The sequence below is a fragment of the Gracilinanus agilis genome, chromosome 1 (assembly GCF_016433145.1).
Source record: "Gracilinanus agilis isolate LMUSP501 chromosome 1, AgileGrace, whole genome shotgun sequence".
Classification (NCBI taxonomy): Eukaryota; Metazoa; Chordata; class Mammalia; order Didelphimorphia; family Didelphidae; genus Gracilinanus; species Gracilinanus agilis.
Window position 1 is genome coordinate 264388 of NC_058130.1, and position 17008 is coordinate 281395.

The 17008-nt window shown below is 42.1% G+C and overlaps 1 protein-coding gene across 1 annotated transcript; it reads left to right on the forward strand.

Annotated features, from left to right (window-relative positions):
- The first annotated feature begins 5444 nt into the window (after positions 1-5444).
- On the forward strand, positions 5445-16949 carry LOC123232594 (inter-alpha-trypsin inhibitor heavy chain H4-like). Its single transcript, XM_044659006.1, has 11 exons — positions 5445-5567; positions 5845-6013; positions 6661-6786; positions 7316-7497; positions 7829-8014; positions 11953-12092; positions 12373-12527; positions 12690-12740; positions 13792-13926; positions 15644-15691; positions 16732-16949. The coding sequence occupies exons 1-11, from the start codon at positions 5445-5447 to the stop codon at positions 16947-16949; spliced, it is 1533 nt and encodes a 510-aa protein (XP_044514941.1).
- The last annotated feature ends 59 nt before the right edge of the window (positions 16950-17008 follow it).

Here is a 17008-nt window from a genome sequence, read left to right on the forward strand (position 1 = left end):
TCACTGCTGCAGGGGACATCCAGGTAAGTGCTCTAGGGACCTGGCAAAGGGAAGGAGGCAGTTGCCAAGCCATTTCCCTCCAGAAAATACAGGTTGGTAGAGAGAGTAGATAGAATTCTGGCCCTGAAATCAGGAAAACATGTATTCAAATCGTGCCTCAGACACTTACTAGCTATGTGACCGTAGACAAGTCATTTAATTGCTTTGTCTGCCTCGGTTTCTTCATCAATAAAACAGAGATAATAATAGTACCTACCTCCCAGGTGATCTGTGAAGTTCAAATGTGATAATATTTGTAAAGTACTTAGCACAGAGCAGTAGGTGTTTAATGACCACTTGCTCCCCACCCCTAATCTTTTGATTTTAGCAGCACTGATGATTTTGGGAAAATCCTACCTTTCATTCATATGCCTACCTTTGTGGTCAGCCTTATTATGATGGACACATAGAATGTTCAGATCAGGGCTTAAATCTTTGGGAAGGATAAGACATTATCTATCTATCTATCTATCTATCTATCTATCTATCTATCCATCTTTCTATCATCTATCTATCAATATACATATATCTACAAATATAGATATGTAGATCTATAAATGTAGGTTTATAATCTATCTATTGAGGGGCAGCTAGGTAGCAGAGCAGATAAGAGTGCCAGGCCTGGAGTCAGGAGGATCTGGGTTCAAATTTGACCCCAGATACTTCCTGATTCTGGGCAAGTCACTTAACTCCCATTACCTAGCCCTTGCCACTCTTTTGTCTTAGAATTGATACTAAGACAGAAGGTAAGGGTTTAAGATATAGATATAGTTTATTTTACGCCACCATCAGTTTCAAATATATCCCTTCTGTTTCCTCTCCCACATCCCCCATCTTACAACAAAAAAGAAAAAAATCAGCAAAACCAACCAACATATCAACCAAGTCCATCATCATATGTAGTATTCTTGATCCATAATCACCAACTTGTGCAAAGTAGGGAAGGAGCAGCATTCCCAGAGGCTTTCTTCGGGGCCAAGCTTGATTAATATAATTGTACAACATTCAAGTTAGAGATTTTGTTGTTCTTGTTTTTTTATTTGCTTTTTTATACTGGCGGTATATATTATTTTCCTTCTTTTGCATACTTCACTTTGAATCAGTTTTTGAAGTCTTTCGCTACTCCTCTGTAATCTTCATATTCATCACCTCTTGCAGCACAGTAATATCCCTTTATATTCATGTGCCACAATTTGTTTAACTATGCCCCACTTGATGGGCATTTCCTTTGTTTCCAGGTTTTTGCTATTACAAATAATCCTGCTATAAACATTTGGGGGTATATTGGATTTTTTTTATCATTGACCTGCTTGGAAAATATGTCTACCAGAGGATCTCTTGGTAAAGAGTACATTGTAATCACTTACTTGTCATCATTTCTTAGCATCATTCTCAAATTGCTTTCCAGAGTGGTTTTACCAGTTCAAAGCTCTGCCAGCAATATGTTAGCATGCTTGTCTTTCCGTGCCCCATTAAATATTTGCTATTCTTAGCTTTTTTCATCTTTGGGAATTTGGTTGTGTGAGGTGAAGCCTCAGAGAGTTGTTTTAATTTGCAGTTTTATTCTTACTAGGAATTTGGAGAAATTTTCCACATGGCTATTAACAATTTGTGCTTCTTTTGAGAACTGCCTACTCACATATTTTGGCCATTTTGTTTACTTGCAAATGGCTTTTGATCTTATATATCTGTATCAGTTCCATATATATGTATGTATGTTTCATATTATTCTCATATCAGAGATAATAGTATTAATTTTGTTCATGCAAAAACTTTTCAATTTCATTTAACTGAAATGATCTATTTTATCTCTTACTGTTACTTCTATCCATTGGTTAAGAATTCTCTCAGCTATAATTGTGAAAGGCACTTGAGCCATTTTCTTCTAAGTTTTTATGATGTGATTTTTAAGAACAGTGTTTAGAGTCAGGAAGAGTTTGGTTTGAATTTGCATATGCCCTTTATTGTGTGACTTTTGGCAAATTATTTAATGTCTCTCAGCCTCAGTTTCTTCATCTGTAAAATGAGAATAATAATAGCAGGTACCTCTCAGGGTTATTATATTAAATGAGATAAAATATGTAAAGTTTTTTGTAAACCTTAAAGTGCTACATAAATGCTGACTATTATTATTATTATTATTATTACTAATATTCCAATCACATATCCATTTGCACTTATATAATACATTGTTATAGAAAAGAAAGGAAATATTTATATATGAAAAACCAACAGGTATATGGGAGAGGCATGGGACCTAGGGAGAGAAAGGAACAGGGGTTTAAAGGGGAAAGATACTCTCCAGCTTTCACATAAGGTTCCTGGTAGATCCATCCATGATGAAGTTTGCAAAGGTCCTGCTGTGTAGAGATGAATGGCTGAGATGAGGCCAGGTCCTCACTGTACTTCTGTTTTCTTGAGCCTAATTTTTGCTAAATTGCTTTTCAATTTCCCCAGCAATTCTTATCCAATAGGAAGCTCCCCCAAGTAATTTGTCTTCTTGGGTTTATTGAACATGGCTTATCAGAGTCCAGGTGTTTCTGGTTCTTCCTTATCTAGCCTGCTGTTTTGCTTTCATCCATCATTCAATAGTTTTGATTATTACTGTTCTGAAGCATATTTTGTGGTCTGGCTATGGTTTACCTTTTCATTTCTTTTTTTTTTCATTATTTCTCTTAAGATTCTTGACCTCTTGTTCCTCCAGAAAATTGTTTTGTCTAGATCTAGAAAGAACCTTCTTGGTAGTTTATCTGGCATAGCAATAAATCTGTATATTAATTAAGACAGTATGATAATTTATTATATTGGTACAACCCAGACAAAACATTCAATACACTTGCAGTTAAGATGTGAACTTTTTTTTTAATTTTAAGAGCATTTTGTAATTGAATTTTTGTAGTTCTTTTTGCTTATTATCCTCCCATCCTATACATATTCTAGTATGCTCCATTTTCAAGAGGAGGTTAACCATTTTTGCCCTCCATCTTGTATCTTGGGGGCAGCCCATGTTTTGAGATCCCCAACCTTCTGTGCTTTGATGAAACAAGATACATACAGTAAAGGCAATAGGGAAGTAGTTCAGAGATCTGTGTTTATTCTACAGTAGGCCCAGATCCTATTCTGCTCTACTATGTTGTAGTTCGTGGACACACGGTCAGAGATTTGAAGCTGAAAGGGACCTTCTCACTCATCTAATCCAATCAACGTGTTTTCATCATCATCTTCAGTTGAGGAAACTGAGGCAAACAGAATTTAACTGACTTGACCAAGGTTTTTACACAGCTAGTAAGCACCTGAGGCTGGATTTGAACTCAAGTCTCTCTGACTCTTGGCCTAACTAACATTCTATCCACTGGACCACCTAGATGAAGCAACTGAGGTCACACAAAGAGTAAAGGACAGAGTCAAGGTTTCAAACTTTTGGACTCCTTTTCATCGCCACCTCTTGATCAATGGACTACATTCCTGCCATCCTTTTCCCTTGTTGTCTATCTCCATTCCAAAGTGCTTTACTTAATTCTGAAAAAAAAATCTTTAATATAAGTAATGTTCTTTTTTTCTTTTTGATTTCCTTGTCATATTCATGATGGCTGCACTGCCCTCCCATCAGAACCATTCATCCTTTGTTTAAAAAAGTACCCGAGCAAAAGAGTCAATGCATTCACCATGTTTGAAATCGTATGCCTTGTTTAGAACCTGACTCTGGTAGGAAGGAGGTAGAGGCATGCTGCCCCAAATCCTGTGAAGTCACAACTGCCCTTGAGTCCCCTGGGGACAGGACCCTGGTCTTGGGCATCCCTATCCCCATCTCCACTTTGGTGCACAGGGCATGCTTGTTTAATGAACGAGTGCCAGGGGGATGTAGGGGACAAAGTTCAGAATGCATCAAACCCAGAACACTTAGCTTCTAGCCTTGGTTCTCTTACTGACTCCATGTTTAAGTTCCCAAAAGTCAATATTCAACTAATAGTCAATCAACTCCATTGAGGCTCAGTTTCAAGACCTATAAAATGAGGATAAAACTCCTCATTCGACCCACCTGATGGGATCCCAGGAGAGAAGGAAAGATCTTTGTCAACATTTAAGTGTAATAGTCATGTGAAGTGGCAGAATCCTCAGGGTAATTGCTGAATGGTCAAGGAAGGGCCCTATTCAGTGGGGAGCCCCCGCGATGGACCTTGAAGAATAGGCAGGATTTAGAAATTAGCTGGGAGAGTGTTCCTGCTCCCAGGAGAAGGGAAGGGCATGGTAGAAGTGGGAGAAAAGAGAGGGCTGCTAACTCACTAAACACAACAGCAATAACAATTGCACTTTAATGTTTACGAAGTGCTGCACACATACACATATACAAGTATCCCTTCCACATGATGACTTTCTCGTTCATGATTTTGATATGTCGTGCATCGGCATAAAAAAATTAAATGAGAAGTTGGGGGGAGTTTTGCAGAAGCCACAGATAACATGTGAAGGCCAGTAGATGACTCGTGAAAAATTCAGAAACTCAGAAATGCATAAAATACATATAGTACCGTAAAATATCAACATCATTCATCTTTTAAAGCCACACATATTCACACCTTCTTTTTTAAAGTTAAAATACGTAAAAAGTTAAAGTTTGGGCAAAGAATGCAAAAGCTAGCAGATAGCACTCAAAGGCTAGAAATGTGGAGAGACTGTAAACGTTTAGTAACTCATAAATGCATATAAGGTACTGCAAACATGCAATAAAAGAAAAAATTCAAATTTTTTTTTGCTGGCATAAAGGTAGAGCACAAACATTTTAGGCAGATTTTCCAGATCATAGGGGCACTGTGGCCCTAACCCCCATGATGTAGAAGAGATACCTATCTATATAATTTGATCCTCCTAATGACTCTATAAGGTAGGTCCTGTTATCACCCCCATTTTACAGATGAGGAAACTGAGACTGAGAGGTTAAGGGATTTGCCAAGTTGTTGTTCAGAACCCGTTCAGTTGTTTCAGTTGTGTCTCACTTCATGATCTATTTGGAATTCTCTTGGCAAAGATAGTGGAGTAGTTTGCTATTTCCCTTTTCTGGCTCATTTTACAGATTAAGAGAAACTGAGGCAAACAGGGTTGAGTGACTTGCCCAGGGTCACACAGTAAGTGTCTGAGGACAGATTTCATCTCAGGAAGTTGAGTCTTCCTGACTTCAGATTTGGTACTCCATTCACAGTGCCACCTAGCTGCCTGCCCAGAGTTACCTAAGTGATAACGAACTGACAACATTTGAACTCATATTTCTGTTTCCAACTTAAGTACTCTATCAACTTAGTTCCTCATTAAAGTAGAAGGTTCTTGTGTCTCAGGGAAAGAGTGGAAGGAAGGTTGGTTCTCGTGTAGGTGTATGGGAGGCGTAGCTCTGACCCATCATTGTCTCCCTGATGCAGATTGAGAATGGATACTTCGTGCATCACTTTGCTCCAGCAGACCTGCCTATGGTGCCCAAGAATGTGATCTTTGTCATCGACAAGAGCGGGTCCATGTCTGGGAAGAAGATGAGGCAGGTAAGCTGGCCACTCCAGACAAGGAAGGACACAAGTTCACTCCAAGCCACTTCTTGTCCCTCTGGTGTACCTTCTTTATCAGCTGTGGCTCGGGGTTAAGGCTGATGCCCCTTCTGCCACTTTGAGTCAGGAAACAGCCCACATGGCGCCAGACATGCACCTTCCAGGCTCAATTCCTTATTCCCTCGGGCTTTTGTCCACATCTGCCCTCACTACCCTGATCATCTATCATGTCTTTCCTTGGACTTCTCCCCACATTCCATTTTTGCCCTCTCAGACCAGAGAAGCAATGGTACAGATTCTAGATGATCTCAGACCAGAGGACCAGTTCAACTTAGTCATCTTTGATGGACACGTATTCCAGTGGATGCCAGCGCTGCTTCAGGCCTCATCTGAGAATGTAGAACAAGCCAAGAAATTCGCCTCCCTTATCTCAGCCATGGGTGGTGAGTGAGAAGCCGGGCTTCACAGGGTGGGCAGTGAGGGCTTTCTAGCCTAGCTGCTTATGGAGGGTGTTGGGTAAATCTGTTACGGATGACTTAATTTAAAAAAAAAAAGAAAGGTGTATCTTGAGAAGCTATTGAGAAGAGTGTCGGCATTTACCTGACCCCATTTGCAACGATATTCAACTTTATTTTATATTATTTTATGATATTATTTGATTGATATATTGATTGATTAATTGATATCTTTGATATTATATATGAATTATGTAAAATAATTCAACTTTATTGAAAGGACATTTAGTCAATCAATAATCTTTTCTCTACCCCCCAATACTCACACACTGGGGATTTGGGGCCTAGAAGCCCAGTGGGAATTTCAACTTCTCTGTTCATTGATGCCGGCCCTTGCTTGATGTTTCTGGAAATTTTCAAGCTATACTTTGCTAACCTGTCCCGGTCTCTTGACCTCCCTCCCTTTTGGAAGCAGTTTCTAGTCTCCTTCCCTTTCTGCTTTGCCCCTGACCTTACTTCACCTTTTTTTGACTCTACACAGACTCCATCCCTCGCTTCTCCCTAATCTACTTCCCCCTACCTGTCTCAGTTGGTACCAAAGCTGAGGCAGGTATGAACGGATTTCTTCTCCCCAGCAACTAACATCAATGACGCTGTTCTTCTGGCTGTGAAGATGCTAGATGAGGGCAACAGGAAGGAGCAGCTACCAGCAGGGAGTGTCTCCATGATCATCCTGCTCACCGATGGAGATCCCACTGAGGGTGAGATGAGGGTGGGGAGAACTCCTTCTATTTTGGGACCCCTAAAAAGTGTGTATGTCCTGGGAGATCTTGTTCTAGGAACACCTTCCCAGAAGTTTGGGGGAAACAGAGGAGTAGACCCTGTCCCTGCCTTCAGTGAACTTATTGTCTGCCCTCTCTGGGCATCAAAGAGTTTGTTTTTTGTAGAGATATTTTGGAGGAGATGTCTATCCATATGGAGATAGAAGTGGCTCTAGAGTCAAAGGTTATGGGTTCAGATCCCACCTCTGACACTTACTACATGTGTGGCCAATGGCAAGCCACTTGGCCTCTGTGGACCTCCGTTTCCTCATATGTAAAATGAAGGGCTTGAACTAGATAACCTCTGATATCTGATAAAGATAACTTTATCTAGTTTTATATTCAACAATCTCAGAGGTCCCTCCCAGCTCTGATGATCTATAGTTTTAGCTTAATATTCAACTATTGAATAACTAACCAATATGTCTTTCTTCCCTTCCTGTCCATTCACTGGCCTTTGTTGCTACAGGGGAGAAAGACCCTAAGAAAATTCAGGAGAATGTGAAAGCAGCTATAGGAGGTAGCTATCACCTCTATTGCCTGGGTTTTGGCTTTGATGTCAACTATGCTTTCCTGGAGAAGCTGGCCTTGGAGAATGGCGGAGTGGCCCGGCGCATCTATGAGGACTCAGATGCAGACTTGCAGCTCCAGGTGCAACATCCAGCCTTTGGGATACCATAAAGAGACTTCAGATAGAAGGTCATGGGTATCCTCTATGTGAGGGATGCCATGTTGTGTGCTAGGGGGTGAAGGAATTAGAAGGGAAAAGAGGATCCCTCCAGCACCTTGATTAGAACCTACCACTTGATTCCTATGTCCTTTCCCCTCTTATGGGCTTTGATTTCCTCTTTTTCCAATGAAGGAGTTAATTGGAATAGAGCAACCTTAAAACCCTTTTGAGCTCTAAAGTTCCATAGGCCCTAGGTGGCTGCCCTATCCATCATGTTTCATTCTGCCCTAACCCTTTTCTTTCCCCACAAAGGATTTTTACCAAGAGGTGGCCAACCCACTGCTCACCACAGTGGAGTTCCAGTATCCAGACAATTCTGTGGAACTGCTCACACAAGATAACTTCAGGGTCTTCTTCAAGGGTTCTGAGCTAGTGGTGGCTGGGAAGCTCAAGCCCCAGGTGGAGGATTTGCTCTCAGCTGAAGTCAAGGGCCAGTCGGTGAGTGAGGCCCAGAAATCCTTGGATGGGAGGGCTTTGGCTTGAGAGCCAGAGGACCTGGGTCCTTGCCATGGCTATATCTCTGCCTGAAATCAATCACTCCATTCATCAGCCATTTTTTTTCTATACCACCAGGATTCCCCTCTCCACTTTGTGCCCAACTCTGTACTCCTCACTCATGGCTTAGTGTGGAGAGAAGCAGGTCAAGGTCCTGCCGTTAGAGAGCTGAGAGTCTGATGGAGACAGTATTCACCCAGGAGACCATATGAGAACAATTCAAAAGAATAAACTACTCGAGAGTGTGGTATAATATAAAGTTAACAGAGAGAGAAATGACAATGGGTTCAAGTAGTGAGTTCAGACTTTCTGGGAGAGGTGAGATTTGAATTGACCTTTTGAAGAAGAGTTGATTTTGTTCAAGTAAAGGGGAGGTTTTAGCATTTAGAGGAGTGGAGGGAAAATAAGGGAGATTCTTCCAAATATAGGACAAACTATAGTTTTACAGTGTTTCCTAACAAATTCTAGAACCCTTTATTAAAGGAATAGTTTGTGAATACTTAGGAAGGGAAGAGATGCTAGATAAGAGCAGTATGGGTTGATTAAGAACAGCTCATCCCAGAATAACTTTATTTCATTTTATATAGGGTTACTGGGTTGTTAAATCAAGGGGATTTCATAGACATAAGAGAACTAGGGAGGCAGCAAGGCATAATAAATAGAGAGCCAGCCCCAGCCGCAGGAACACCTAGATCCAAGTCCTCTAACTCATGAGCCTGGACAAATCCCACTTTGCACTGGTAGTTTGGTAAGGGATTTGACAAAGTTTTTTCTTCAGTCAATTGACAAACATTTATTAAGCCCTATTACTCACCAGATAATGTGCTAGGCTCCAGGAATACAAAGACAAAAGTAAAGTAGTCCCTGCTCTCAAGAAGCTGATTCTTCTGAACAGGATGGGGTGATGTAAGATGGATGATAGATCCTGTGGTGAGGAGGATTCAGGAAGACCAGACTCAGCTGGTACCTGGTGAATTTATGACAGCTGCCAAGGGTAGTTACTAGTCAAATGATCTCTCCTTAGAAATAGTTTATTCAATTGAACAAATATTTATTAGGTGCCAACTATGAATCCAGCTACATACAGCTAGGTAGCTCAATAGTTAGAGCAGTTCTGGAGTCAGGAAGACCTGAATTCAAATCCAACCCTAGACACTTACTAGCTGGGCGATCTTAGCTGCTTAAATCTGTTTGCCTCAGGTTCCTCTTGGGCAGGTAACATAACCCTGTTTGCCTCAGTTTCCTCATTTGTAAAATGATCTGGAGAAGGAAATAGCAAACCACTCCAGGATCTTTGCCATGACTATCCCAAATGGGGTCAGGATGTCAGAAATAACTGAACAACAATGGTTCAGCCACTGTCCAAGGTGCTGGGGGTACAAAGCAAAACATGACTCAATCCTTGCCCTTGTGGAACTTTCATTCCACTGACAGGCTACCACACATGTATATACACCTCAGAAAATCAAGGTAATCTGAAGAGGAAGAGAAAAGTGACTCTCACACAGGAGGGAATTTTGTTTAGGTTTTTTCCTTTTTTTTTTTTCTTTCTCAGAGGCATTCTCATTCTCATTCCAAACCCAATGTAAATCAGAAAATCATGAATTCCAGAATAGTGATTGGCCTAGTTTACTAATATTGATTTAATGCATGTTAATTGCATGTAATTATTGCACTGCTTATTACTATTTGTTTTGTATTATGGGTTTGCTAAATGCAATTTTGTCACGTTTATGGAAAAAATGGAGGCTGATGCATTTAATGAGTATTGTAAGTTGATGAGTATAAATTCACATGGAGGTTGTTTGATGTTAGCAGTAAATCCTGAGTGTAAGAATAAGGACATTACGAGGAACTGCTCCCTTAGTATTGGCGAACTATTGGACTAGATAGTATTTTGAAATTGATCTCAAAACTCATCTGAGGAGTGGTTGGTTTTTAAAAAAAATTTTAATTAAAAAAGATTTTTAATGGGAGATGATATGTGCAGAGATTTCATGTGCTAGTAGAAAACATCAGAGCTGTGCTTAAATCAGTGCTGAGTATAGATTTCCTATATTACAAAAATATTCTAGGACCATATTGGGAATCATTTTAAGACAAAATCTTTGTCCTGGGTAAGACGCTGTAGAGGTTTGGAGTATGCATACAACAGCATTATTAAAAGGCTGGAAGATGGTTAATTTAATGGAAAATACCTTAAAACTCATTTAAAAATTTATTATTAGATCTCTGAAATCAGAAAAACCTGAATCCAGTTCTAGGTACCCTAGTTTAAGAGGCAGTTAAGTGGCATCATAATGTATAGGTCAGGACCTGGAGTCATGAAGACTTGAATTCAAATATAACCTCAGACTAGCTACCCTGGACAAGTCACTTAATTGCTATCTATTTCAGTTTCCTTGCCTATAAAATGAGGTGATTAAATTCGACAAGCCCTAAGGTCTGTCCATTTCTAAATTTATGATCCTGTGGATGTCTGAAAAAGAAGATGGGCTAGTAATATAATGAGAAAGTGGAATGGCAGAAGGAAAGACAAAGTGAATTTCTCTTCCCTGGTCTCAGATGCTTTCCTGAGAACAATCTGGAGAAGTTGCAGAAATTCAAATTTCAACTCCAGGTAAAGAAAAACTTCCTAATGCTTCAAGGCTACCAATAGTGAAGTGGAAGTTTTAGGAGTTAGGGGAGCTCTCTAAAGCTGATGTTCCTCAGTGTAAACAGAGCTCCGACTCTGGTAATGATTGGGTATACCTTAAGGTTCCTTCCAACTCCCAGATTGGGATTAATCTATGATTAAATGGCAATCATGTCAGATGAGACTTAGGGAAGGGGAAGAACAATATCACAGGGCATAGGTAGGGCCAAGCCCAGTCATTCTCTTTTCTGGTATACACTGGCTCAGTGTGATCCATCAAGGCTATAGGAACAGGGCTACTGGGTGAAAGGGGCAGAAGGCATGGATAGCAAGATCTGGTGCCTTAGCATCTTTCTAAGGTGGAAGAGGAAGAGACAGACATACCTGGTCCTGCAACATGCCAGGACCAGAGACTTTTGGACTTAATTGATGAAGGCTGTGTCAGGATGAGTGGGGGAGAGAGGGGGCAAGCCAGTGAAATGGAGAAAGATTGGATGGTCCTTCCTGAAAGGAAAAGGAGGAGAGGAAGAGAGAAGAATGATGGTCTCAGTGAAGATTCTCTGGAGCAGCAGAAAAATCGGAACCTATCAGCGTGGATAGTCCTTAAGCTATAACTCAGTGATGGGCAACCTTTTGAGCATGGTGTGTCAAAATTCACCAAAAATAACTCGGGTGGTATGTTGCTTTGAGAACAATAACAAATAATAACAAAAATTTATAATTGTAATATGTAACTGTATTTAATAAACCAAAATAGGTAAATTAATATAGGTAGAATTATCATCTATGGTACACAGAGTGTCTACACTGCACTACAGCCAATGTTTCATCCTCGGCAATGCAGTCCCATACTTCTCTGTATGCAGCCACATGCGGCTGCGTGTCATTGAAAAGGCTACGTGTGTCAGTGCTGACACGCGTGTCATAGGTTTGCCATCACTGCTATAACTGTTGTTGACAGGGCAATACTTTGGAGGGAGCAAGGACATAATTCCCCTAGTTAGTACTGAAATCATAGGGCACACACTAAGAAAGGTCATTGGCTCAATTTATCGGTTAGGGATAGCCTAACTAATAAATTGGTCATGCTTGAATAAACAAAAACAAGTCATAGGACACACATCAGGCTTGGAAGGTGGCCTGGAGCCACAGTTCAGACACTGTTTGATGCTGCATTGTCCAGCTGGGGGGGGGGGCTAATCCTAAGCAAATGCTTAGCTTCACCCTTCATCTCCCCTCCATTCAGCCCACCCAGAACTTCACCTTCCAAACAGAAGTGAATGTTGAGGACAAGGAGAAGGTGTTCCAGAGCCCAAAGTACATTTTCCACAACTTCATGGAACGCCTGTGGGCATACCTGACCATTCAGCAGCTGTTGGAGAAAGCGTGAGTATTCCTTGTCTGTGTGACCTTGGGGAAAGCATCGAGGCTCTCTGTACCTCAGTTTACCCCTCTGGGTCACTGACACCCATCAAAGAGGGGTGATCCTCTCCTGGGTAATCTTTCAGGCTGGCTGAGGGATAGAGGGGGGTGCTATTGCCTGCCTCATTTCCTAAGCAGTGGGACTAGAGTAATGAGCCCCCTTGGGGCCAGAAGGAGCAGAAAGAATGATTGATGAGAGAGAAAGAAGCCTGTCTAGGCCAGCATTGACAGCCTTGACTTTTAGTGTTTCAGCATCAGCTGATGAGAAGAAGAGCCTGGAGGCCCGGGCTTTGGGTCTGTCCCTCAACTTCAGCTTTGTCACCCCCCTCACGTCCATGGTGGTCACCAAACCAGAGGGCCAGGATCAAGCCCAGGTGGCTTCCAAGCCAGTGGAAGCGGGTAAGCAGGGAAAGGATGGGGGCTTCCCAGAGGTCAGATCCGTTCCCAGAACCAGATTTTCCCAGGTCCTTTCATCTTCATTGCCCAGGTGTCCCTCCAGGTCCCATATCTGCCCTACACTGAAGCTTAAGTACTCTACCTCTTCCCTTTATTTTTTTTCAGATAATGATTGGTCTTCTACATTTTCACTATTGGGAGGATTTCCTAGCACAGGTAAAGGCTGAATTCCATGGAGCAGAGCCATGGGAATCCATGTGGCTAGGTGATTGGGGTTACTCAGTAGTTAATGCTAAATTTGTACACAGCTTTTACCCTGAGAACAGAGTGAGCCCTGACCCTAGCCCAGCCTCAGTCCTTACCCTAACCTCAGCCACAAATAAGCTCCAACCAACTAGCCAACAAAACATACCAATCCACAATGTTGGAGAGATCTTAGGTGCCATCTGGTCCAACTTCTATCCCTACCACCACTCCTCCCCTACACACTTTCACAGAACTCTCCTAATTGTTATCCAGCCTTAATTTGAACTCTCAGGGGGCTAGATGATAACATGCTAGAATCTATATACAAACAAGATAAACCCAGGATAAATTGGAGATAATCCCACAGTGGGGTAATGAGGAATCTTACTGAGAAAGTGTGAATAATGCTATGGAACCTCTCTCTGTTGCTCCATTGTCAGAGATGCAATTGGCTGTACTTATCCTGTCTTGCTTAGAAAGAGGGAGGTGGACACGTCCTTTTTCACATTTTCCATATGAAGAAATTGAGGCAAAAGAGGCCAAGTGACTCAATCAAAGTCATTCTAGAAGTTTGTGGTAGAGAGAAGGGCTTGACTAAGATGAAATTAAGCACCTAACAGTTAGGATTAGGGAGATGAAGAGGCTTCCCATCATCTCCCTTCAAACAGCAAGGTGCTTTCACCTAAGCCAGGTATCTTCCGGGAGGTCATCGTGGAATAGAAAGGTAGGGCTGATGTCTCTCGGGGAAACACCAAAAGATTTTACAGTAAACACTTGTGAGTAGGAGACATTCTCTCTGGAGCTAGCCAGCTCATCCATCCCTTGGAGGCCAGACCTTGGGGAAGAGTACTGGTTTAATGGTTCAGACATGGGAGGACCCTGGTATCCTTTCTCTAAGGAACAGTCCTGGTGGAGAAAACCTCTTTTTGTTGGACCATATCTCTGGGGAATAAGAGCCAACTTTGTAACCTACCCTTGTGAAATCCTTCCTCCCTCACCCCATCCCCATTTCCTTTTTCAGGTTTTTACAACTTTCCACTGATGCGTTTTAGTGGCCAAGGAGTCTCAGGAGCCCTATCAGGTCTTCCAGGGCCTCCAGGGGCTGCAGGTGTCTCAGGAAACTTCTTTTATGGGAGAGGAGCACCCAGATATAATGGTAAGTCAATTAACTCAGCCCCAGAGCTTTTATTCCATCATTACTAATACCATCCTGGGACCATCATTCCCATCATTGAGGGATTAGGGGTGGGAAACCATGGTTCCTCAGCAATCCAAGAAGGCTCTTAGGAGGAGGCGAAGCTCTTTACACTCTCTGTCCTATGGAGAGTTGGGAGGACATGAGCTGAGACGCACTCAACATTCCTTACTGCCTGCTCTCAGCCTTGAGCATTGCTCAACCTGAATAGCTCTTCTCTTTCCTGACCCTGCTTCTTCTTAGCCCTCCAGAGACATGGGCAAGACTGAAAGAGAAGCATTTTCCAAATTCTTCCCTCTCTCAGCTGTTTACATCTGGTCCTCCTCCCTCCTCTATGGCTCTAGAATATTCCACTGATTTCCATTTTTTGGTTTGATTTGCCCTCTAATTAATCTGGTTTTAAAGCCTAGATTTTCAGGCATCAGTTTATCTGAGAGCACGGTCTAGATTCTCTGAAAGTGTGTGCCAGAAGGAATCTTAGAGGTCATCTGGTCCAGCCCCATTATTGTTAGATGGTGCAGAAGATAGATTTGGAGTCAGAAGACCTGAGATCAAGTCCAACTTGTGGCCACTTACTACCTATGTGACCCCGGGCAAGTCATATGACCTCATTCAGGCTCAGTTTGTTCATTTGTAAAAGGGGGGTGCTAATAACAACACCTCCCTTCCAGGTTTGTTGGGTAGATTAAATGAGATAACATCCATAAAGTGATTTTCACACCTTACAGCACTTAACAGCGGTATGCTGGAACAATTTTCAGTGTGAGCATCTCTACCAGAAATCTGCAAATGCTACAAAACTTGATTTGTTGTTTTGTTGATTTCTAGACTTAAGGGAGTGATGGAGAAAATGTTAATAATGGAAATTAAATGTAAAAGTATGATGTGAAAGGGAAAAGAAAGAAAAATTTGGCGGGGTGGGGGGCACGCAGGTTTACTGAATATATATGTGACATTGATAGAAGGAAGATTGTTCCAAAGAATCAACCCTAAGAAGAAGATGCTGTTTTTATCCCCATCTTACAGTTGAGGAAACCGAGGCAAACAGAGGTGAAGTGACTACTAGTTGCACAACTAGTAGCATTTGAGCTTAGGTCTTCCTGACTCCAGGGGCAGTGTTCTGCCCATTGCACCCCTGAGCTGCCTCACAGAGTCACAGTGGCTTCTGGAGATGTATAATTCTGGATATGAGCTCCCTGTTCTTGGCTAGCTATTTGCCTGCCATTCTCTGTAAGGCCTGGCAAGCGTGCTAAAGGGAAAAACAACATTTTCTTACTAAGTCCTTTCAAAGGTTGCAATGGAGGCAGCTAGGCAGCTCAGTAGATAGAGAGCCAGACCTGAAGACTGGAGGTCCTGGGTTCAAATCTGGACAAAGACACTTCTTCTCTGGGTGACTATGGGAAAGTCACTTGACCTTAATTGCCTAGCCCTTGCCACTCTTCTGCCTTGGAACCAGTACTTAGTATTTTTTCTAAGACAGAAGTTAAGGGTTAAAAAAAATGGGGCAATGGCTTCCTTAGGTTTGGGCCCTTGCATGGAAAGTGTTTGCTCTTTAGGTGGCTCAAGGGAGGCATTTTCTGGGTCCCTTAATCCCTGCCTCCTTCCCTTGTCCTCTGCTTTTGTCCTCTCTAGACTCTGTCTGGTGCCTTAACCCCTTCTCTCTCTCTTTTCTTCATAGCGCCGCCACCTCCACCACCTCCGGATTACTTCAGGATGGCAGAATATGGTAAAACTGAATCAGGAAAGAGCAGAGGGAATCTAAAGGGTTGGATGGAGATTAATTGGGTCAGTGGCTGGAAGACATACAGACTTTTTGTGCCTGGTCTGTCAAAATGGAGAACAAAACCATGGTGACACTGGCCATTGCCAAGGCAAAAAGTACTAGTTTAGATGGTGGGTGTCCAGACCAGGAGACCGGAGCTAGGATGAACATGAAGGTCTTTTGAAAGGAATTAAGATGACTGCTCCCAATCCCCCACACCAACTTCTCCCGCTAGCCTTTCCCACACCTCTAAGTGAGTAGATGTAAGTCTGGCTGGTCCCTTTCTCACCACTCCTAGACCCCTGCATTATGCTCCTTTATACCCTGAATATCAGGATGAAAGGCCAGAATGCAGAAAGGCCTAAATCCATAACTCCGCATGGACCTTCCTTTTTCTTTTCTTTGTAATGAGTTATTAGACATTTTTATTTTCATAGCAACTCCTTCATATATTTCTCCTTTTTCCCACCCAGAAAATGATCCCTTATAATAAATGATATAAAAAAAGGGATGAAAAATTATTCAATAGAGCTAATTAACCCATCGATCAAGTCTAATAGTTTATGATGGGTTCTGTATCGATACTCCTTCCCTCCCCCAGTCAAAGAAACTAGTTATTTTCCCAATGGGATTTGACAAGAGGGGAGGTGGAAAGGGGGGCAGGGAGAAGTGTGGAGGAGATTCAGAACAGAACTGAGGACCAGTTAGGAAACAGATATTTCCCTGCAGTCTTCTACTGCTGTCCTAGTTAAGAGGCCCATCCTTGCCTAGAACCAGTTCCAAGAAGTGTCAGAAAGAACACTGGTCTTAGAACCTGGAGACCTGAGTTCAAATCCCAGTTCCAATGTATATTACCTATACTTGGACAACTCACTTTGTCTAAACCTCACTTTAGAATATTTAGAATGGGCAGGATGATATTTGTAGCCCCCAGCTCAAAGAGTTATTATGGGGAAAGAGATCTGTAAATCAAAACATTATTGTTCTTTCTATTTCTTCCTTAGATGTCAAGTCGTCAGCTCCAGTGGTGCCAACTTTTCTTGATCTTCATCCTTGGATGCGTTCATATGAACCACTTCCTTCCCCGACTCTTCCAGAGAAGAGAGCCCCTCATTTCATCTTGCTGGGAAACAACCACACTGAGGAGACAATATGTGTGAATGTCAAAGGGTCATCCAAGACCCCACAGAATCTCATCTCAGATCCTGGGCAAGGTAAGTGACCACAGAGATGTACACACACACACACACACACACACACACACACACACACACACACACA

What these genes read in the sequence shown, in the direction of transcription:
- LOC123232594 (XM_044659006.1), top strand. Translation starts at nt 5,445, where the DNA reads ATGCAGATTGAGAATGGATACTTCGTGCATCACTTTGCTCCAGCAGAC. An exon ending in CGATGGAGATCCCACTGAGG is followed by an intron (nt 6,787 to 7,315) that starts GTGAGATGAGGG and finishes TTGTTGCTACAG; the next exon opens with GGGAGAAAGACCCTAAGAAA. An exon ending in ATGCAGACTTGCAGCTCCAG is followed by an intron (nt 7,498 to 7,828) that starts GTGCAACATCCA and finishes TTCCCCACAAAG; the next exon opens with GATTTTTACCAAGAGGTGGC.